At 39.4% G+C, this 22,123-nt stretch overlaps 1 protein-coding gene across 1 annotated transcript in view; it reads right to left on the reverse strand.

Annotated features, from left to right (window-relative positions):
- Positions 1-6,724: 6,724 nt before the first annotated feature.
- MTMR9 (myotubularin related protein 9) overlaps positions 6,725-22,123 on the reverse strand; it is a 42,797-nt gene continuing 27,398 nt past the window's right edge. The window contains exons 7-10 of the mRNA XM_007961656.3: positions 19,253-19,394; positions 17,400-17,620; positions 14,485-14,636; positions 6,725-11,658 (exon numbers count right to left, since the gene is read on the reverse strand). Coding sequence (XP_007959847.1) covers positions 11,495-11,658; positions 14,485-14,636; positions 17,400-17,620; positions 19,253-19,394 — 679 coding nt within the window. The 3' untranslated portion in view covers positions 6,725-11,494. The remainder of the gene's footprint in view (positions 11,659-14,484; positions 14,637-17,399; positions 17,621-19,252; positions 19,395-22,123) is intronic.

Here is a 22,123-nt window from a genome sequence, read left to right on the forward strand (position 1 = left end):
TTGAGTTTCTTAGTCCTGAGTTCTAATTTGATTGCACTGTGGTCTGAGAGACAGTTTGTTATAATTTCTGTTCTTGTACATTTGCTGAGGAGTGCTTTACTTCCGATTACGTGGTCAATTTTGGAGTAAGTACGATGTGGTGCTGAGAAGAATGTATATTCTGTTGATTTGGGGTGGAGAGTTCTATAGATGTCTATTAGGTCTGCTTGCTGCAGAGATGAGTTCAATTCCTGGATATCCTTGTTAACTTTCTGTCTCGTTGATCTGTCTAATGTTGACAGTGGAGTGTTGAAGTCTCCCATTATTATTGTATGGGAGTCTAAGTCTCTTTGTAAGTCTCTAAGGACTTGCTTTATGAATCTGGGTGCTCCTGTATTGGGTGCATATATATTTAGGATAGTTAGCTCTTCCTGTTGAATTGATCCCTTTACCATTATGTAATGTCCTTCTTTGTCTCTTTTGATCTTTGATGGTTTAAAGTCTGTTTTATCAGAGACTAGTATTGCAACCCCTGCTTTTTTGTGTTCTCCATTTGCTTGGTAAATCTTCCTCCATCCCTTTATTTTGAGCCTATGTATGTCTCTGCGTGTGAGATGGGTCTCCTGAATACAGCAGACTGATGGGTCTTGACTCTTTATCCAGTTTGCCAGTCTGTGTCTTTTAATTGGAGCATTTAGTCCATTTACATTTAAGGTTAAGATTGTTATGTGTGAACTTGATCCTGCCATGATGATATTAACTGGTTATTTTGCTCGTTAGTTGATGCAGTTTCTTCCTAGCCTTGATGGTCTTTACATTTTGGCATGTTTTTGCAATGGCTGGTACCGGTTGTTCCTTTCCATGTTTAGTGCTTCCTTCAGGGTCTCTTGTAAGGCAGGCCTAGTGGTGACAAAATCTCTAAGCATTTGCTTATCTGTAAAGGATTTTATTTCTCCTTCACTTATGAAACTTAGTTTGGCTGGATATAAAATTCTGGGTTTAAAATTCTTTTCTTTAAGAATGTTGAATATTGGCCCCCACTCTCTTCTGGCTTGAAGAGTTTCTGCCGAGAGATCTGCTGTTAGTCTGATGGGCTTCCCTTTGTGGGTAACCCGACCTTTCTCTCTGGCTGCCCTTAAGATTTTTTCCTTCATTTCAACTTTGGTGAATCTGGCAATTATGTGTCTTGGAGTTGCTCTTCTCGAGGAGTATCTTTGTGGCGTTCTCTGTATTTCCTGGATTTGAATGTTGGCCTGCCCTACTAGGTTGGGGAAGTTCTCCTGGATGATATCCTGAAGAGTGTTTTCCAACTTGGTTCCATTTTCCCCGTCACTTTCAGGCACCCCAATCAGGCGTAGATTTGGTCTTTTTACATAATCCCATACTTCTTGCAGGCTTTGTTCATTTCTTTTTCTTCTTTTTTCTTTTGGTTTCTCTTCTCGCTTCATTTCATTCATTTGATCCTCCATCGCTGACATTCTTTCTTCCAGTTGATCGAGACGGTTACTGAAGCTTGTGCATTTGTCACGTATTTCTCGTGCCATGGTTTTCATCTCTTTCATTTCGTTTGTGAGCTTCTCTGCATTAATTACTCTAGCCATCAATTCTTCCACTTTTTTTTCAAGATTTTTAGTTTCTTTGCGCTGGGTACGTAATTCCTCCTTTAGCTCTGAGAAATTTGATGGACTGAAGCCTTCTTCTCTCATCTTGTCGAAGTCATTCTCCGTCCAGCTTTGATCCATTGCTGGCGATGAGCTGCGCTCCTTTGCCGGGGGAGATGCGCTCTTATTTTTTGAATTTCCAGCTTTTCTGCCCTGCTTTTCCCCCATCTTTGTGGTTTTATCTGCCTCTGGTCTTTGATGATGGTGATGTACTGATGGGGTTTTGGTGTAGGTGTCCTTCCTGTTTGATAGCTTTCCTTCTAACAGTCAGGATCCTCAGCTGTAGGTTGTAGCTGTAGGAGATTGCTTGAGGTCCACTCCAGACCCTGTTTGCCTGGGTATCAGCAGCAGAGGCTGCAGAAGATAGAATATTTCTGAACAGCGAGTGTACCTGTCTGATTCTTGCTTTGGAATCTTCCTCTCAGGGGTGTACTCCACCCTGTGAGGTGTGGGGTGTCAGACTGCCCCTAGTGGGGGATGTCTCCCAGTTAGGCTACTCAGGGGTCAGGGACCCACTTGAGCAGGGAGTCTGTCCCTTCTTAGATCTCAACCTCCGTGTTGGGAGATCCACTGCTCTCTTCAAAGCTGTCAGACAGAGTCGTTTGTGTCTGCAGAGCTGCTGCGTTTGTTATTATTTACTGTGCCCTGTCCCCAGAGGTGGAGTCTACAGAGACAGGCAGGTTTCCTTGAGCTGCTGTGAGCTCCACCCAGTTCAAGCTTCCCAGCAGCTTTGTTTACCTACTTAAGCCTCAGCAATGGCGGGCGCCCCTCCCCCAGCCTCGCTGCTGCCTTGCCGGTAGATCACAGACTGCTGTGCTAGCAATGAGGGAGGCTCCGTGGGTGTGGGACACTCCCGGCCAGGTGTGGGATATGATCTCCTGGTGTGCCTGTCTGCTTAAAGCGCAGTATTGGGGTGGGAGTTACCCGATTTTCCAGGTGTTGTGTGTCTCAGTTCCCCTGGCTAGGAAAAGGGATTCCCTTCCCCCTTGCGCTTTCCAGGTGAGGCAATGCCTCGCCCTGCTTCAGCTCTCGCTGGTCGGGCTGCAGCAGCTGACCAGCACCGATCATCTGGCACTCCCCAGTGAGATGAACCCAGTACCTCAGTTGAAAATGCAGAAATCGCCGGTCTTCTGTGTCGCTCGCGCTGGGAGTTGGAGACTGGAGCTGTTCCTATTCGTCCATCTTGCTCCGCCCCCACTTCCCATTTCTTCTTGTGCTTCCCATAGATATTTTCCTTGTGATTACCATAAGCATTACGCATAACAACCTAAAGTTTAAATAGTCGAATCTAAACTGATTCCAAGTTAACTTTTATAGAAAAACATATGCCTATACAGCTCTGTCCCATGCCCTTTGTTATTGATGTCCCAAATCTGTATACATTGAGTGCTCAATAACAGATTTTTATGCCTTTGTCTTTTAATTCGTTAGAAAATAAAAAAGTGGAGTTACAAGCCAAAATTACAATAATACTTTTTTTTATGTTTGCCATTGTATTTACTTTACCAATGTCTTAGTTCATTTTTCCACTACTATAACAGAGTACCACAGACTGGATAATTTGTAAAGAAGTTTATCTGCCTCAAGGTTCTGGAAGCTGAGAAGTCCAAGAGCATGGTGCCAGCATCTGGTGAGGGCCTTTGTGCTGCCTCATCCCATGGCAAAAGGTGGAAGGGCAAGAGTGTGTGTGAGACAGAAAAGGGATCAGGGCTGAACTTCAGAATCTTTTTTATCAGGAACCCACTCCCATAATAACTAACTCACTCCCATGATAATGGCATTAATCCATACATGAGGGCAGAGCCCTTATGACCTAATCATCTCTTAAAGGTTTGACATCTTAATACCATCACAATGGCAATTAAATTTCAACATGCATTTTAGAGAGGATATTCAAACCATAGCAAACAGAAATATTTATTTCTTCACTCAGGTTTGAGTTATTGTCTACCATCCTTTCATTTCACCTTCAAGGACTTTCGTTAGCATTTCCTGTATGGCAAATCTAGTGGTAACAAGCTTCCTAACATAGATTTATAATATTTTTTAAGTTTTTGTCTTTTGATTCCTATGGAAAATAAAAAGTGATGTTATAAAGTTATAATAATACTGGTTTTTATATTTGCCCTATAATTTATCTGTCATGAAGATATTTCTTCCTTCACACGGGTTCAGCTTACTGTCTAGTGTTGTTTCATTTCACTGAAGGACTCCCTTTAGCATTTCTTGTCAGGCACATCTCGCAGTAACAAGCTCCCTATGCTTTTTAAAAATCTAGGCATGTCTTAATTTCTCCCTTATTTTTTGGAGGACAGTTTTGCTGGATATATAATTCTCAGTTGACAGGTTATTTTCTTTCAACATTTAAAGTATATCATCCCATTGTCTTCTGGCCTCCATGAATTCTAATTAAAAATAAGTTGATAATCCCATTTAGGATCCCTTGTAATGTTATGAGTTGATTCTCTTTTGCTACTTTCAAGATTCTTGGTGATTTTTGATAGTTTTCATATAATGTGTACTGGTGTGAATCTCTGAGTTTGTGGTATTAGAGGTTGTCGTAGAGGCTTCTTGGATTTGTAGACTTATGTCTTTCATCAAACCTGGGATGTTTACAGCCCTTATTTTTAAAATAATTTTTTGCTTTTTTCTAGGACTCTCATAAACCATATGTTGGTCCACTTGATGGTATCCTACAAGTCTTTAAGTCTATTCACTTTTTTAAATTCCTTTTCTTTATGCTCCTCAGACTAGATAATTTCAATAGTTGTATCTTCAAATTAGCTAATCCTTTCTTCTGCCTGATCAAAAACTCTACTGAAGGCAGGGCATGGTGGCTCAGGCCTGTAATCCCAGCATTTTGGGAGGCCGAGGCAGGTGGATCACAAGGTCAGGAGTTTGAGACAAGCCTGGCCAACATGGTGAAACTTCATCTACCAAAAATACAAAAATTAGCTGGGCGAGGTGGCATGCACCTGTAATCTCAGCTACTTGGAAAGCTGAGGCAGGAGAACTGCTTCAACCCAGAAGGCAGATGTTGCAGTGAGCTGAGATCATGCCACTGCATTCCAGCCTGGGCAACAGAGCAAGATTATGTTTCAGAAAGAAAAAAAAAAGCAAACAACAACAACAACAATTGAACCATTCTAGTGAATTTTTCATCTCAGTTACTGCACTTTTCAGCTACAAAATTTCTACCTGGTTCCTTTTTATATTTTTATTGATATTCTCATTTTGTTCAGACATCATTTCTCTGATTTCATTTAGTCGTCTTTTAACTCTTTGAGCATATTTAAGACAATCATTTAGTCTTTGTCTAGTAAGTCCAAAGTCTGGGATTCCTTAAGGATAGTTCCTTTCAATTAATTTTATTCCTGTGAATGAGCCAGATTTCTCATTTGTTTGCATGCTTCATATTTTTGTTATAACTGAACATCTGAATCTATGGAAATTAGATTTTCACCCTTTCCTTGGGTTTATCATTATAATTATTGAAGGATGTAGTTGTCTATACATTTAGTCACTTTTCAATGTTAGCATCAGACAAACTTAAATACAAAATAAGTGATCTGCTTTCTTAAGTCAGAGTCTGGCTCTGTTATCCAGGCTGGCATGCAATGGCATGATCATAGTTTACTGTATCCTGGAACTCCTGGGCTCAAGCAATCCTCCCACTCCAGCCTCTGAGTCACAAGGACTGCAGATGAGCACCATCATGCCTCGTTAATTTTTTATTTTTTGTAGAGACAGGGTCTTGTTATGTTTCTCATGCTGGTTTCGAACTCCTGGCCTCATGTGATCTTCTCACCTCGGCCTTCCAGTGATTAACACAGACATACAGACCAATGGAACAGAATAGAGTGCACAGAAATGAATATATATGTGGTAAAATAATTTTCAACAAGGATACCAAGACCACACAATGGGAAAAGGACAGTCCTTCAACAAAATGTTGGGAAAAGCTGAATATCCATATGCAAAAGAATGAAATTGGGCCTTTATCCCACACAATATACAAAAATTAATGCAGAATGGATTAAGATCTAAATATAAGATTTTAAACTACAGAATTCCTAAGACTGCTTTTTCCCTCCAACAGTGGTGCTGTTTCTGGATGGATCATATCAGAAGGCACATGATGTTGATATGTCCCATTACTAATGATGTTAACTTTTCCTGAGATAAGGTGATATCCACCAGTTCCTTTCACTATAAAGTTAGTATTTTCTCCTTTGTAACTAGTAAGTATTTTGTGGAAGGCTATTTGGAGATTATATTCTGTTCTTCACAAACTTTCATCACCTGCTAGTTTTGCCATTCACTAATGGGCATTGCCTAAGTCAATGATTACTGTAATAATTTGCCAAATAGTGGCTAATTCCATTTTCTTTCTACATTTAATAGCTAGCATTCTACTCTAGAAAGAGCTTTCTTTTTACCCTCATTGATTCATCTGTTTATATTAATACATACTAAATCAATAATATGTAGAATACATAATCCTAATTCTTGGGCGATACCTGTGAAGTATTTAGAAGGGTCACAGTGTCTGCAGCTAACTCAGATGTTTCAGCAAAATAACAGTGTAACACACACACATACGTGGTATTAAAGCAAATGTGGAAAACGTTACCATTCAATGTAGGTGAACAATCACTAAATCTAGGAACAACCTAGGGAGATCAGTGTACCATTTTGCAACCTTTTTGCAGATCTCAATTTTTTCAAAATGTAAGGTAAAAAATATATAGCAGATTTAATTGAAACACCATCCAAACCTTCACCAGTATTTGAAAAAAATTAAAATAAGCCCACAGGTTTAATTTATTAGCACTTAAATATATTCAAATTTTATTACTATTGTCTATAGAAATTTAACATTAGCCATCTGCGCAATTGTCCTCTGAGGCAGAGGAACACCATACACAAATATCACACACTAAGAACAGTACCGCATTTGACAAGACTGTTTCTTGATTCAGTAAACCAAGCTTGACAAACTGGCCAACCCAAGGTGAATGATTACAGTTATAGGATATAGATGAAATTATCACTTAGTGAATATTACAAACAATATTAAAATGTTACATAGACTTACAAAAGTTCAGCTTTTTTTTTTTTCCCTAAGACTATATGTATATGTGTGTGTGTGTAGACAGGTTCACAATATAGAAACCTATACCTTACAGCACTCTTGAGGTTTTAGCAAGGCATACATTATAGACACATTTGCCATACAGTGCAATTTTACTGTGTAAGCCATGAATAATAGTGCACTTAAATCCGAGAGTCACATTCAAATATATCAAGAGAACAATCCAAATACCCGGCTATTGAAGAAATACACATTCTTTGTTTTTATAAACTAAGTTCTGCAAGTACAACATGTTTTTGTGTAGATGGTATTAGACCAATAAGGTTTTAAACAATGAGATATAGGGTGTATTTTGTAGAATAATTCACCTCTCCAAAGATAACGTGCATTGTAAATGTGTTGGCCAGACATACACAGGCAGTGCTGTACAACTCAGTTTTATTACAAATCACAAATATAGTTAATCCTTAGACCTGCAGACGGTTAAAGAGAATGGCTCTAGAAGTCAGTAAATTCTCATCAGAATTACTCTGCAGGACAATGTAGTGTTTACAGTGAGCCTCATTATCTTCCACTAAATTGGGCACAAACTACTGTTCCACAGTGTAGTTGAAGAGCTAGGACATTAAGTTTCTTAAAAAGGATTTAGATAACAAGTTCAGACATTCTAACACCCAGTCCTAGAATTTCAGAGGGTCTCTTCTGGGACTACTGGTTTAAAGGAAGATGCTGTGGACAGTGGATTATAAAGACCAAGCAAAGGTAGAAGCAATTTTATTCAAGAAAATAAAGAAAACTGATACTATAAGAAAGTTAGAGTATCAGTATATATTTTATCATCTAAGAATAAATGTAATGGAGAAATGAGTCTTATAATGTTCTTTAAGATGATGGGTAACATAAAAATACTCTGTGGTAATAACTTAGAATACTAGGTCTGGAGGAGAACAGGCCTAGCCCATGTGAAAGAATAAGCAGTAGCTAATCTATGTAGTCTTGAGGTATAGTATAAACCTGGAAAGTTCTCTGAACCTCTTCAGTTCTGAGGGTTGCTCAATTAAAACAACAACAACAACAACAACAACACTTTATCAAATGTACTGAATGACTTCATTCTCTGATAAATGTCAAAGCCTCCAGAACAGAGGATCAACTATTGTAACTATTGCCCATTTTCGGTCCAGGAAATACCCTTCTGATAAAGAGTGCTCATAAAACCCTTGTGTCATTTTCATTCATTCTATCTAGAAGTGGGCAAATACCAAAACCTTTATCCCAGATTAAGGTCTGATAATAAGTGAACCTGATGACCTACTTTAGACTGACAATTCAAACAGCTATTCCTGAAACCAGACAACTACAAGAGTTATGCCTTTAAGCAGATTTTTCAAAGTGCAACTAAACGTTACTCCTGTTTTTCACTTGAGGAGACTAAATTATGGTCAAATCTTTTCCATTATACTGATTTTTTATTTAACATAAACCAAATACTGACTGAATCAAAGAATAAAATGCCACGAAATTTCATCCTTTAAAACAAAAAGCAATAAAATCACATCTCGAAGTCAGGCCTCAAAGTTCAAAGAAATGTTTTAAAATCCCCCATATGGGATTTGACATGAATGTCTATTATTGTCCCCCCAAGTCTTCTCAAAAATCACTTTAAAATCTTGCTTTGAGACCCTAAGTTTTCTTGGAAATAAAATACATTTATAGAGTTTAAAACCTACTGAATTTTACTATTTCTGCTTGCTTTCTTCCCATTTAATAAAATCAAAATAAAAATTTTTGACCAAACAAATATTTATTGAAAGGTCCTGCCACCAAAAAAGTTTCAGGTTTTTAAAAATATATAATCAACCAACAATGTTCTTCTGATTAAAAAAAAAAGTACTTATTTAAATCTGAGGATCCTTATATGTTCGATAAGAGGATTATGATGATCCTTTGTATTTTAAAAATATTCTTTGCGGGGCCTACTTTATGTATCTCCCATATAAAAGCCAGCTTTCACTCCACATGAATAGAGAAGATGCTGAATACGCAGGAATCTGACGATCTCTCACGTGATTACTACGGGCTCCTCCGGGGCAATCCGCTTGCTCACTCATTCTGCCACCGTGCTCTTCATTCAAGTGTTTCATGCCACATTTATCAAAGGCAACTCTCCAATGCAACGTTTAACAAGTGTCTTCTCAGGAGTGTATCCATGTCATTTATTCTTCTCATCCAAGAAAGGATGAACTTAACAGTACTACTAAAAACCTCTTCAAATTATATTGATAACAGACTTATTTTTGACAGTTTTTGGCTTTGGGAAAACTCAAATATTTGGATTACCAAATGATACTTCTGAACATACACTGATACCAAAGTTGATTTTTACAACCTGTAAACAGATCTGAAGTTCGGACAATTCCTCATTGTAAATTAACACTAAAATGCAAACTTGCCAAAACAGCAGAGATTGTTGTCTCGGTAAGACAACGCAAACGAAATGCGAATACCGTGCTATGACTGTACTCTGGCTCACACAGCAAATGTGCATCAGGAAGACGGGTCTACCTTGATGGTACATCATCTCTCCATGACCAGGCCTAATACAAACTCCCTTGCAAGTTTCTACCCATGGAAGCCCTATGGCTGATCAACAGAAGCAGTGGGAGTCACTTCTGGCTTTTTCTTTACTTAGAGACAGGGTCTCACTCTGTTGCTCAGGCTGGAGTGGCCTGATGCGATCATAGCTCACTCAGCCTCAACCTCCTAGGCTCAAGGGATCCTTCTGCCTCAGCTTCCCTAGTGGCTGGGACTATAGGCACACACCACCACACCAGGCTAACGGGAGTCACTTCTAAAGAAAACTCTCTAGATGGTTTTCCTTATACACCTGTTAGCTGAGAAGAAAAGGTCCCTTCATATACAATCTTGAGACAAAAAGAGAAGAAAACAAACAGGTCAGCTGTATTAACAGGCATATCAAGCGATTTTGAGGGACCACAAAAGAGTGAGGGCTGTTTCTTTCTTTTTCAGTTTTACAAAACTAAGATGGACATTCCACACAATGCAGAGCTATGAGAACAACTCTTATGCTCCTTGCCATGGGATTTTAAAGCCCCAAGGTTCATAACTACAGCAAAGAAAGTAAGTCAAAAATAAACTGAGCTTAAGGAAGGCAGCAGGCAAATTTTCCCAAAGAGACTGTGGACTGTGGGCTGCCGTGTAGCCTTTGCTACAAGGCTGAGGAAGCAGAAGAAAGATGAAACTTGGGCAACTGGTGATGAAAAGTATTTGCCATTTTCAAAGGCTTCTCAGTGTGGCCATAGATTTTGCTAGTCGATTTTTAAAAAACAATATTTTTCGCTCAACACACAGCTCTAAAGCAGAGTTCGATGTCGTGTGTTCTCTTCTAAATGGTTATGTACAGATGGTATGGAAATGGTTTTAAAGATTACTCATAAACTATCCTTTTAAAGAAAAACTAGAATCGGTCGTATTTGTTAAAACGAACAATGTCACCAAACAGAAGTGTAGGAGGGAAATACTGAACCACAAACATGTGGAGTTGCAGGCACAGACCAGCAGAGCGTGAATACGGCCATCACTGTTTCTCCCACACTGAAACACTCAAATACGTTTCTGAGGTTTCAAACACAGAGCTATATTATATTCATAAACTTCCCCCTCCACCTAAGTTGTATTTGCCTAACGCATAAAGGACAAATCAATAGAGCCAAAATAAATTTGCAAAAGGCTCAGGTCAACATGAAAATTTTAACCTTAGTATTAGTAAACTCTTAGAATACTTACAAATTAAAAAAAACCGCACACAATAAAACACATATACGCATACAAACCAGTGCAATAAGAACTTTAGACAAGGGCGGTGCATCTCTGGTTTAAGAAAACCATATTTGTAACTTGATTATAACAAATTAACTCTATTCTAGATGATGGTTTAATTTTGCAACCAGCATTTGATACACATTGTATATGTATGGTCCAAACCTGAAAACCAATTCAACAGTAACAATTCTCAATCAGTAACAAATTCCTTCTTTAATTCTATATTGCACATACTTTTAGTGTCTACGTTAAAATAAATTTAACTCTTCTTAATGTAAATATCAGAGGACCATACCTGTCGCCCTTGTAGGAATAATTTACCTTGAATAACAGATTTTCCTTTCTTGACAAACAAGAATGAGAATAGATTCAGCTTCGTTAGTCCAAAACTATTTTAAAGCAAATGGCTATTTTATGTGAAAGACACTGGAAATGGCTTGTTCAACACAAAATCCTTGGTTTATCAATTGCTGCCATTTTGAAAAACATTTCTATGGTAAGAGTGTTTAAAAGTCTGACCCTTTTTTTAAACCACCAAATAGTCCCTAGAGAGAGAACCTGTCTCCTTGGCGGCTCTGGAATGCTGTCTGGAGAGTGGACACAGAGAAAAAGCTTTGGATAAAATGGCATGAAACACAAATGGCATTAAATAGGTCATCTACTTCACATAAAAATAAAATGACTAGCACCTCCTCCCGGCTCCCAAAGTGACAGGGCCTAACAGGCCACATGAAACGTGAGTTATGATAGTAAGTTTCATTATTCATACAGTATTGAGAAATCCATTACGTTAGAGGGGTCCCACATCTAAAGCCTTCACTTCAAGGCTACTGTGTAAAAGTGAACTGAAGGGCACAAGGAGAGAACGGCAGACACAGGCCCAGGAAGGTCCTTGCAAACGGTGCGAGGAGACCTTTCAGGGACTCTCTTGCATCCCGTCCTCTGTTTCCAGTTCTGCCAACTGCCTTCTAAGGATATTGACTTTTGCTTGTAATTCCTTATTATATTCAATGATGTTAACCATTTCTTCATATGCTTCATCCAAATACTTAGAGGACCTATTCCAACGTAGGAAAATACCTATTGAATCCAGGAATGGAAAACAGAAGGAAGAAAGGTATAAACACTGGATTAAAATTATATTTGTGGATAAGATATAATTTATGTATTATACATTCTTTTTTCTTTTGTTGCCACAACTCACATCTGTGTTTTATTATAATCTAAAATATACAGGAATCTTGAGGTACTGAAAAGGATGCAACTGAATACAATATCTGAAAAGTCACTACTTGCATGTACATGCTCACTGATTCTTCAGAAATGTCCCACAAAATTATCAAATAGATCCAAACACCATTCTATGATATATTCAGGAAAACAAGATGATAATTTACAATGTCATAAACTTTCCAATTTCACAATATAAAACATTTATAAATACAGAATTTTGCTCATACATGTAAGATCCCTTAAATGTGTGAAAACATTTTCACCAGAAAAGTGACAACTATGGTAAAAGCAGAACCACATATGTTGTTATTTGAAAGCCTGAACTGTAGCCCATGCGCTCACACACCTCTCTCCCTGTTATGTGAGAGGCAATCTTTCAATTCTGCAGGCAATTGCTTCTTTCCCCAAATAATAATAATTATCCTTTTATTATGAACCAAAAGGAAATATTTTCTCCTCTCCATAGGCCTATGTGAACTGTATCACACCAAAATAATGCCTTACAGATACTCAAGGAAGGAGGCATGAAAACCTTCCAGGCTGCACCACGTCAGCTGGCAAGTTCACAAAGGTTTTATGATTCATTAAAACACTCTACAAACCAAACTGCCTGGGTCCTAATGAGCCCTTCTATGCAGGTCCCAACGTCAGGCTCTATCAGAAAGGGAAAGCAGAACCGCAGCGTAAAGCCTGACCCGCCCACGTTGATTCTTCTAGTTCAGGAATTGCTAAATATTAATGGTTAGCTGTGATGTAAGTGATTCTTCTAATTCAGGAATTACTAAATATTAATGGTTAGCTGTGATGTAAACGTAAACAGCAGAGAGGCATTTTAAGGCCGAAGAGCAGTCTCATCCAACATATACGCCTACCATAGGATTTTACCTAATAGAGAGCTTCTTTCTCCCAGCTCTAGGTTGAGGGGCATGAAACACATACTGAAACTCTGGCATGGTAGGACTTAATCCACAGAACAAGGATTTCATCCCATTACTCATCTCTAAGCTCCACAAGGAGGTTTGGTACAAAGCAATTCAATCATCCTTCAGGCCACCCAGCTCCCAATAGGGGTTTTCTCCCGAACAGCTACGCTCATTTCAGTTATTAAACATGACAGTGGCTTTTAGGTACGTTGTCCCAGAAGTCCTAAACAGGAAGAATACCGTAACCTCTCATTTAAGAGATCACAAACCCTGTACTGTGACTGTGACAACAATCACGAAAGTAAGCAAAGAGAAGTTCTGAGCAGTCACCATTCCTTCACGAATCAAAGCACTAAAGCTCACACCCAGAACCTCAAGCCCATCTAAGGCCATTTCCCCACAATGCTAACTATGGGACGCTTCAATAGATAAGATTAGAAGCATGAACTGAGGTGGAAGGAAGCCACTAATGGCAGATAAGCCAAGAGGAACTAGATGTGACAGCTGACATCCAGAGAAGAGACAGAAACTGACTTGGTCTCAGACTGAGAGGACAAAGCAATCTGAGACCCGTTTCCACAAAGGGCAAATAGTTTTCCACACATGAATTGCCTTTGAGAGTATAACATACTAGAACACGGTGTAACAACTGGCATTAATGGTAATTCGGTTTAATTTACCAAACAGCTACCATTCTTGTTACGTATACTTTATGCTGTTAAATATAAACATGAATAAATATGTGCTTATTATCTTCAAACTAACTTTAAAAAATTAAATGGTATTTTAGAGTCTTTGTTTAATGAAAAACTATACAGTTTAGATAGATTTTGGTTATTTTTATTTTTATTTTTTTGAGAAAGTCTTGCTGTGTTGCCCTGGCTAGAGTGCAGTGGTGTCATCTCTGCTCACTGCCACCTCTGCCTCCCAGATTCAAGTGATTCTCCTGCCTCAGCCTCCAGAAGTAGCTGGAACTACGGACCTGCACCACCCAATTAGCCTGGCTAATTTTTGTATTTTTAGTAGAGACGGGGTTTCACCATGTTGGCCAGGCTGGTCTTGAACTTCTGACCTCAAGGGATCCACTCACCTCAGCCTCCCAATGTGCTGGGATTATAGGTGTGAGCCACCACACCTGGCCAGATTTTGGTTATTTTTTAATTAACAAGCTTCAATACTTAAGGGGCTAAGCTTCAGTGGTTGGAAAAAATCAGTATATATAAAAAAATCTACTTTAGACTAGATTTAAAAATGAAGCATATAGCCCCGTAAGAACAGTGAAATAGCTGTGTTACTGCATTCATGGTATTTTGTACCCATTTATAGAAACTTACTGGAATGCCCAGCCATGTAACTCTTTAATACCATTTAATACATGAACCTATCCTAATGACTGCTTAATTAAGGGACAGAAACCCTCCCTGAGGAGCTTACAATTTATTCACGTCCCAACTACCTACCAACTCTCTTAGGCAAAGAGTAATATACTTTCTTATCTAGAAAAAATATCCAACATAAACAGCAATGTAAAGAAACACTGTTAATTTCTCAATGGGAACTGAAAAAAAAAAAGTGTGGCTAGCTAACTGATTTGAAAGAGAGAACCATGCCCACATTGAGAATGCCAATTCACACAGGTCTGAGGGCCACGTCCAGCTCACCAACTTCATGTATCACCAACAGCACACACCCACAGGCAGCTGCGTGAACACCTGACCATTAGGAAGTTTGCAAAGGATGCGCGGTTTACCTTCCCACAGCGGAAGACTCTGCGGAGCAACTGAAGGCCAGATGACAAGGTTGTTGGCTTCAAACAGAGGGTTGGTGAATTTACTCAGCTCACCGGGCTGATTGACCCAGGACCACAAAGACATTGTCTTCTGCTGTAGCTTCAACTTACACCTGCTCAAAAAAGAACACTGCCATTAAAGTAATTAATTTATAACCACCATTATTAAGTGCTCCTCTTACTAGGACGATTTCTTCTCAGTATGGAAGAAGATAGAAGGTAAGACTTTTAGTAGAGAAACAAAATGTTGAAAAATAAATAGATTTGTCAAAAAGCTCAACCGGCATTAGAACTCTCAACAACAACAAAACAAAGAGTATTTTACAGGCTTCCAAGAAGCTGGCAGGAGGATAAAAACAGAGTCTGGTCACATCAGCTTTGGTGTTAAACCTTAACCCAGAGAATATGACTGTACACAAAAGTCCTTTGTTGTATTTGGTATTCTATTTTAATTAAAAATAGCTAAGTATAAAAAAAACTAACCTTCTTGTTTCTGAGAAGCCTACAATATAAACACAAAAATTACACACTTTTCGACATTTATGTCCTATTTATTTTTATAGTTTCCGTAAGAAAGGGCTTGTCGTGCAGAAACAAACAGGATAGCTTACAAATATGAATGCCTGGATAGACCCCACGGTCTTTATTATTTACATTGTTTGATAACCACTCTCTAATTTGTTTTTTCTTAATTTAATTTTTCCATAAGTTATTGGGGAACAGGTGGTATTTGGTTACATGAGTAAGTTCTGTAGTGGTGATCTGTGAGATTCTGGTGTACCCATCACCCGAGCAGTATACACTGAACCCTATCTGTAGTCTTTTATCCCTCGTCCCCCTTCCATTACCTCCCCCACGACCCCAAAGTCCACTGTATCCTTCTTACGCCCATATTAATATTAAAAATGGAGGTTGAGTCAAATTTTAAACAAAACTTACAATTTTTTAGAGACTTAGCTTTTAGGGAAAATAAATTAAATGTACATAAAATACAGATTGTCAAAGATGAAAAATCAATGTGAATCTTGATGTAAATACATATTTAATCTATATCCACATACAATGAACAGGATTCATAATAATTCTAAAACTCTAGAACGCTCTTTATCATGTAATAAACTGTCAGAGAAGGATTAACAGTCGATTGGCATGTTTTAGAAAAAAATACATTTTAACACAGATTGAAAGACAGCCTGTGGTAAACCTTACATCAACCAAAAAGATAATGCATTCAATTCTCATAAGAATGTATTTAAATTGAAATTTTATTACAAGATCAGTTTTGTCTCTGAAACCACATTATTTATGAGCTACGTGCAACTTGGTGCATTCTTTTTGAGCAAGCAACACAAATAATCCACATAATCACAGAGCCTATGTGGCGCTGGACTTTAACTGCTGGGACAGCATGTCCCACGCTATGTTCCCAGGAACCAGGGATGACAAGGACAGGACATCATTGTATCCACTGCCTCCAGCCCTGTGCCTCCTGCCCATGGCCGGCCAACCACTGAACTTGTTCTGGCTGAGCCTGGCACCACTTCAGAATCCTTCCCATTCAGCATTGCTGGCAGCCTCCACCAACCGGGAAGCAGAATGGGAATCTATTTTGATCCCTTCTTGAAAGCTAGTCCTGAGGATATTAACAGGTATAACACCAAAAAAAAATTCATCGTCAAACACATTTCTTAAATGGTGAATTAAAATTATATACATTGCTTTACTGAAGGGTGTCTTAATGCCTTTAATGATTATGTGTTTGTCACCCTCTAAGTGGAGACGATATTATGCACATTCTCCAAACTTCCTTGGCTATAGAAATTGCCAATCCCTCCTGTCCCTCCCTGCCAGAGTACAGTCCAGGGCTAAGCAGTACATGCTTTAGAAAACGGTGGCTGCCAGCAATGAGGCAAGGAAGCCTGGTGATTGTACCCTAAAGACATTACCAGGCAACCTCCCTGAAGAATCATTCTGATGTCAATCTTCTAAATGAACCTATACACTTGATGGTGCCTGGGCTGGGAGGTGAGTTTGTTACTCTGCCTGACGACAGTTTCTAGGTGTAACAAAGTCTAGAGCAAGAGGGGGAAGACCTGTAATCTAGGCCAGGGATCCCCAAACCCCAGGCCATGGACCAGTAAGGGTCCGTGACCTGTTAGGAACCGGCTACACAGCAGGAGGTGAGTGGCAGGTGAGCGTGTATTGCCACCTCCTGTCAGATCAGCAGCAGCATTAGATTCTCACAGGAGCGCAAACCCTACTGTGAGCTGCGCGTGTGGGGGATCTAGGGTGTGCCTTTATGAGAATTCTCCTTATGAGAATCTAATGCCTGATGATCTGAGGTGGAACAGTTTCACCCCAAAACCATCACCAATCCCGCCACCATCCAATCCACAGAAAAGCTGTCTTCCACGAAACCAGTCCCTGGTGCCAAAATGGTTGGGGATCACTGCTCTAGGCCACACTTTTGATGACCAACTGGCTGTACATCCTGGGAAAAGTCACTTAACTTCTCTGGATCTTACTTTCTTAATAAAATTAGAGGGAAGAGCTAAATTATAAATTAAGGCTTTTTCCACATGTAAGATACTATGATCCTGTTAAGAAATTAACCTTTAAAATGGTTGCCCCTTAATTCATGTATGGACTAATTTTAATCTAACAGAACAAAGTCTAGGACATGCTCTCCCCTAGCATGAGATTGTCTCACAATAAGAATATACTTCAGATCATTTAACTTATAATTAACTGTAGCCTTAGATTTGGCTCTAATTTTAACATAGAGCCAAACTGTGGTCTCCTAGGAGATTTTGGCTACTTAGAAAGTAGCCAAAACAAGGGAAAAGGAAAGGTCCCCATGTGAGCAGTGTACTCACCTTTCACTTTCGTTGTTGCCCAGAAATGTTCCAAACTGTGAAGCATAAGCATGCTCAAAGAGCATGATGAGGAAATTCTCATTAAATTCAAAAGAACAGGGAAACTGACGAAGGATCTGCCACACGCAGTCCAAGAAGAGAAGAAATACAGGAGCCTCCCACTTCTGCTTGGTGTTACAGTAGGCTGACTGTGCACAGCGCTGCTGGAACGGGTGACCAGCCTGGGGGAAGATGGAGGCGTGACAGTCATATCCTGGTGAGATCACATGACAGAGCATTCTACTGACACCACTACACACAATCACAGACCCGACACCACTACACACAATTACAGTGACACTCCTAGTACCTGGAACATCATATAATTAGGGTAGCTGTTGTACAGATTAATGATTTCTTGGTATAAAACAAATAGTTGCAGCAACTAAGGAAAAAGACACACTTCCAAATCCTTAATGAGGCTGTGCAGCTAAGGTGTGACCACAGGAACTGCATTGCCCTTGGCATATCCTATGGAAGAATAATGAACTTAAGTAATAATAAACTTACAAAATAAACCTTTCTAGGTCTACAAAATCTGGAGCAAAGTCAAAGAACATACGCTCTCAGTACAAACAAAGAATCATCACCTCAGTCTAACACTGTAGATTGTCTTGTACACTATACAAACCTCACCCTAAGTGGAGACAGATATGGAACTCTGATCAACCTTATAACGTCAGCTCTGACAGCAAATCTCTAATTATATATGAAAAGTTATTGTGCTGAAAGATCTTTATGAGTACTTTTCTACTGGAGATAAAGCTGTCCTTAATTACCCTCTTCTCCCAAAAAGAATGGCAAGAGTCTGCCATCTACTGACCAAAGTAAATTTAAGACTCATTTGACTGTCTTGTTCAGAACCCAAATACTGACCTTCACACAAATCATACTCTGCTAGGAGTTTCACAGATCTGCTTTGTCTCTGGGTCTTTCTGCTACTGTGTGTGACAAAGGTAATGCCACAGAAATTTTACAGTGGTTCATAGAATTTTGATATCCATTAAAATAATACATAAATAAGTCAGTCATACTCATTTGTCTGTCTACTATGCATCATGAGGAATATAGCTCAATAGACTTTCGTCAAATATGGAGCATAAACTTAGGATGGTCTGACTTAAACAGAGGTAAGGTCAGTTGTCAGGCAGGGTGGACATGGCATACATAACAACATTAGTACATAATAAATGTGAATTGTAACCAGAGGGCAAGATATTCTTTTTGCCAGAAAAATGTCTGCTTTCAAGATATGTAAGCATTTGTGTTCAAATACAATTATTTACCAGGTTACACAGTAAAAATACATTCAAAAGCAATCTCTGTGGAGGATATCAATCTCCGTTATGAATGAGACCTTTATTTTGGTAGCCATCCAACATTACATGATTCAGTTTTCTCTGTGAAGGAAGCTTCACAGGGTGGAGCAGCATGAGCAAAAGGCAGAAGGGGCTAAAGCGCTTTCCTTCAAACTACAGGCCCCACTCCCCATTCCCCGACTGCTTGTGTCTTTGATCCGTCAAGACCCAGCTTCTGGGAGACTGCACTATGCTTCCCATTCCTTGTATTTCTCCTGTATGTGACAAAGCACAGCCAACAAGAGTTTGCCAAGTGAAGGAAGTGTCAAGTGAGGAATACAGGAAAAGAGATATCCAGAAACGAGGAGAAGACAGATTAACTGGCCTGCAGGAAATTAAACACACCATTTAGAAATTTTAATCAATCAAAAATTCACACATTATGTCAGCTACCACACAAACCAGGATCACAGCATCAATGAGCAGTTCCTCTGTGAATCAAACAGCTCTTCTCACCTGTAGCCACTCTCTTTCAATCAGGGCCTCAAAACCACGAATGGTCCTGCTTCTTGGCTCCAAGATGATCTGGGCCAGGGAGGTCACCTGGAGTGTGGAATCAGTTCCTTCTGTTCCATGAATCAATATTGATGCTCCTTCCCTGATAGGAAAATCAGGGAAGAGTACAAATGGGAAATGCCCGACATGGTCAATGAACTCTGTTAATAACAAGCGTTTATTGAGTACAACATTTTAGTCTACTGAGTCCGGTCTATTCAGTGTATTGAGTACAACACTCTGCTCTGACTTGTAGAGTTCAGAATCTAAATCTAAGGCACACGATAGATAAGTTTCTCTTGGGAAAAAATACGACTATAATGAATCCCAAATTTCACATGGCAAGACCTCTTTAAGTTGTAACCAATTTCACAGAACCTTTCAGTTGAATTTTTCTTTCCTTTTACAAAACCAAAAAGCAGTTCTTACCACAGAAGGCATTTACCTTTTCCGCTTTAATCATTGTTAAAGCCTCTTCTCATCAAACCTACAGACATACACTAAAATTATTTTTCTGACTTTGACTCTACCTTTTCACCATCAGCTGACTATAAGGACACCTTCAGAAACTGTAATTCAATCTGGAAAATGAGACCTAGACTACACTTTGAGAAATATGACAACAGGAAAAAAACAAACATAAAACTGTCAATCTAGACAGTCAGTGGTAAAGATACCACTGCATCATGAGACTCGTAAGTGTCTGGAACCCCGTTATTCTAAAGAGTATGAAAGAAAACACCAAAACTAAATTTACTACATCTTCTCCCCTCTCCTTCTTCCACCCTTTCTGTTGAAACAATGAAGGAAACTTTGGAAAAATAAAAACCACCACCTTCACATAAAAGCTTCCGGTTTGGTTACTATTGTCAGTTTTTACCCATGTACATACATACTACATAGAGCTTTAATAAGAGGCAATTTCCTCTATTCTCACTCTTATTCTACACTCGTAGCATTCCATGTTTGTACATCATCTTCAGAACTAGGATATTAACAGTCGCAGACACAGCTCATTCACAGAGCTTCCCTTGGTTGCTCTTCACAGATTTGCATTTTCCACAAATGGAAGGTTTGCAGCTATCCTGTGTCACACAAGTATGTTGGCACCCATTTTCCAACAGCATGTTTTACTTTGTGTCTCTGTCTCATTTCGGTAATTCTCACAATATTTCAAAATTTTTCATTATTATTACAACTGTTACGGTGATCTGTGATCAGTGATCTTTGATGTTACTACTGCAAGTTTTGGGGGCATCACGAACCACGTCCACATAAGACAGTGAACTTAATCGACAAATGCTGTGTGCTCTCACTGCTCCACTAACCACCTGTTCCTTTGACTCTCTCTCTTTAGGGACACTCTATTCCCGGAATCACAACAATATTGACATTAGGCCGGCCAATTAATAACCCTACAATGGCCTGTAAGTATTCAAATGAAAGGAAGAGTAGCATGTCTCATTTTAGATCAAAAGCTAGAAATGATTAAGCTTAGTGAGGAAGGCATGTCAAAAGCTGAGACAGGCCAAAAGCTGGGCCTCCTGCTCTAGTTAACCAAGCAGCAAATGCAAAGGAAAAGTTCTTGATGGAAATTAAAAGTGCTTCTCCAGCGAACACATAAATGATACAGTGACACAGTCTTACTGCTCAAATGGAGAAAGTCTGAGTGGTCTGGATAGAAGATCAAATCAGCTGCAATATCCCCTTAAGCCAAAGCCTAACCCAGAGCAAGGCCTTCACTCTCCTCCATTCTACAAAGTTCTATGAAGGCTGAGAGAGGTGGGGAAGCTGTAGAAGAAGAGTTGGAAACTAGCAGAGGCTGGTTCATGAGGTTTAAGGAAAGAAGCCATCTCCCTCTAACATACAAGTGCAAGGCGAAGCAGCAAGTGCTGCGGGCAGAAGCTGTAGCGAGTTACCCAGAAGATCTAGCGAAGACCATTGATAAAGGCAGCTCCACTAAACAATGGACTTTCAGTGTAGATGAAATGGCCTTATATTGGAAGAAGATGCCATCTAGAACTTTCATAGCTACAGAGGAACAATCAGTGCCTGCTTTCAAAGGACAGGTTAACTCTCTTGATAGGGAAAAAATGCAGCTGGTGACTTTAAGCTGAAGCCAGTGATCACTTGCAATTTTGAAAATCCTAGAGGCCCTAAGGGTTATGCTAAATCTACTCTGCCTGTGCTCTACAAATGGAACAATGACTCCTGGATGACAGCACGCCTGTTTACAGCATGGTTTACTGAATACTTTAAGTCCACTGTTGAGACCTACTGCTCAGAAGAAAAGATTCCTTTCAAAACATCACTGCTCACTGACAATGCACCTGGTCACTTAAGAGCTCTGATGGAGAGGTACAAGGAGATGAATGTTGTTTTTGTGCCTGCTAAAACAACATCTATTCTGCAGGCCATGGATCAAAGAGTAATTTCAACTTTCAAGTTTTATTTTAAGGCCATAGCTGCCCTAGCTAGTGATTCCTCTGATGGTTCTGGACAAAGTAAACGGAAAACTTTCTGTAAAGGATTCACACTTCTAGATGTCATTAAAAACATCTGTGATTCATGGGAGGAGGTTAAAAACATCAACATCAACAGGAGTTTGGAAGAAGTTGATTCCAGATCTCATGGATACTTTGAGGGGCATAAAACTTTACTGGAGAAGTCACTGCAGATGTTACAGAAATAGCAAAAGAACTAGAATTAGAAGTGGAACCTGAAGGTGGGGCATAGTGGCTCATGCCTGTAACCCCAGTACTTAGGGAGACCAAGGCAGGAGGATTGCTTGAAGCCAGGAGTTTGAGGTTACAGTGAGCTATGACTGTGCCA

Source organism: Chlorocebus sabaeus, chromosome 8, assembly GCF_047675955.1.
Source record: "Chlorocebus sabaeus isolate Y175 chromosome 8, mChlSab1.0.hap1, whole genome shotgun sequence".
Lineage (NCBI taxonomy): Eukaryota > Metazoa > Chordata > Mammalia > Primates > Cercopithecidae > Chlorocebus > Chlorocebus sabaeus.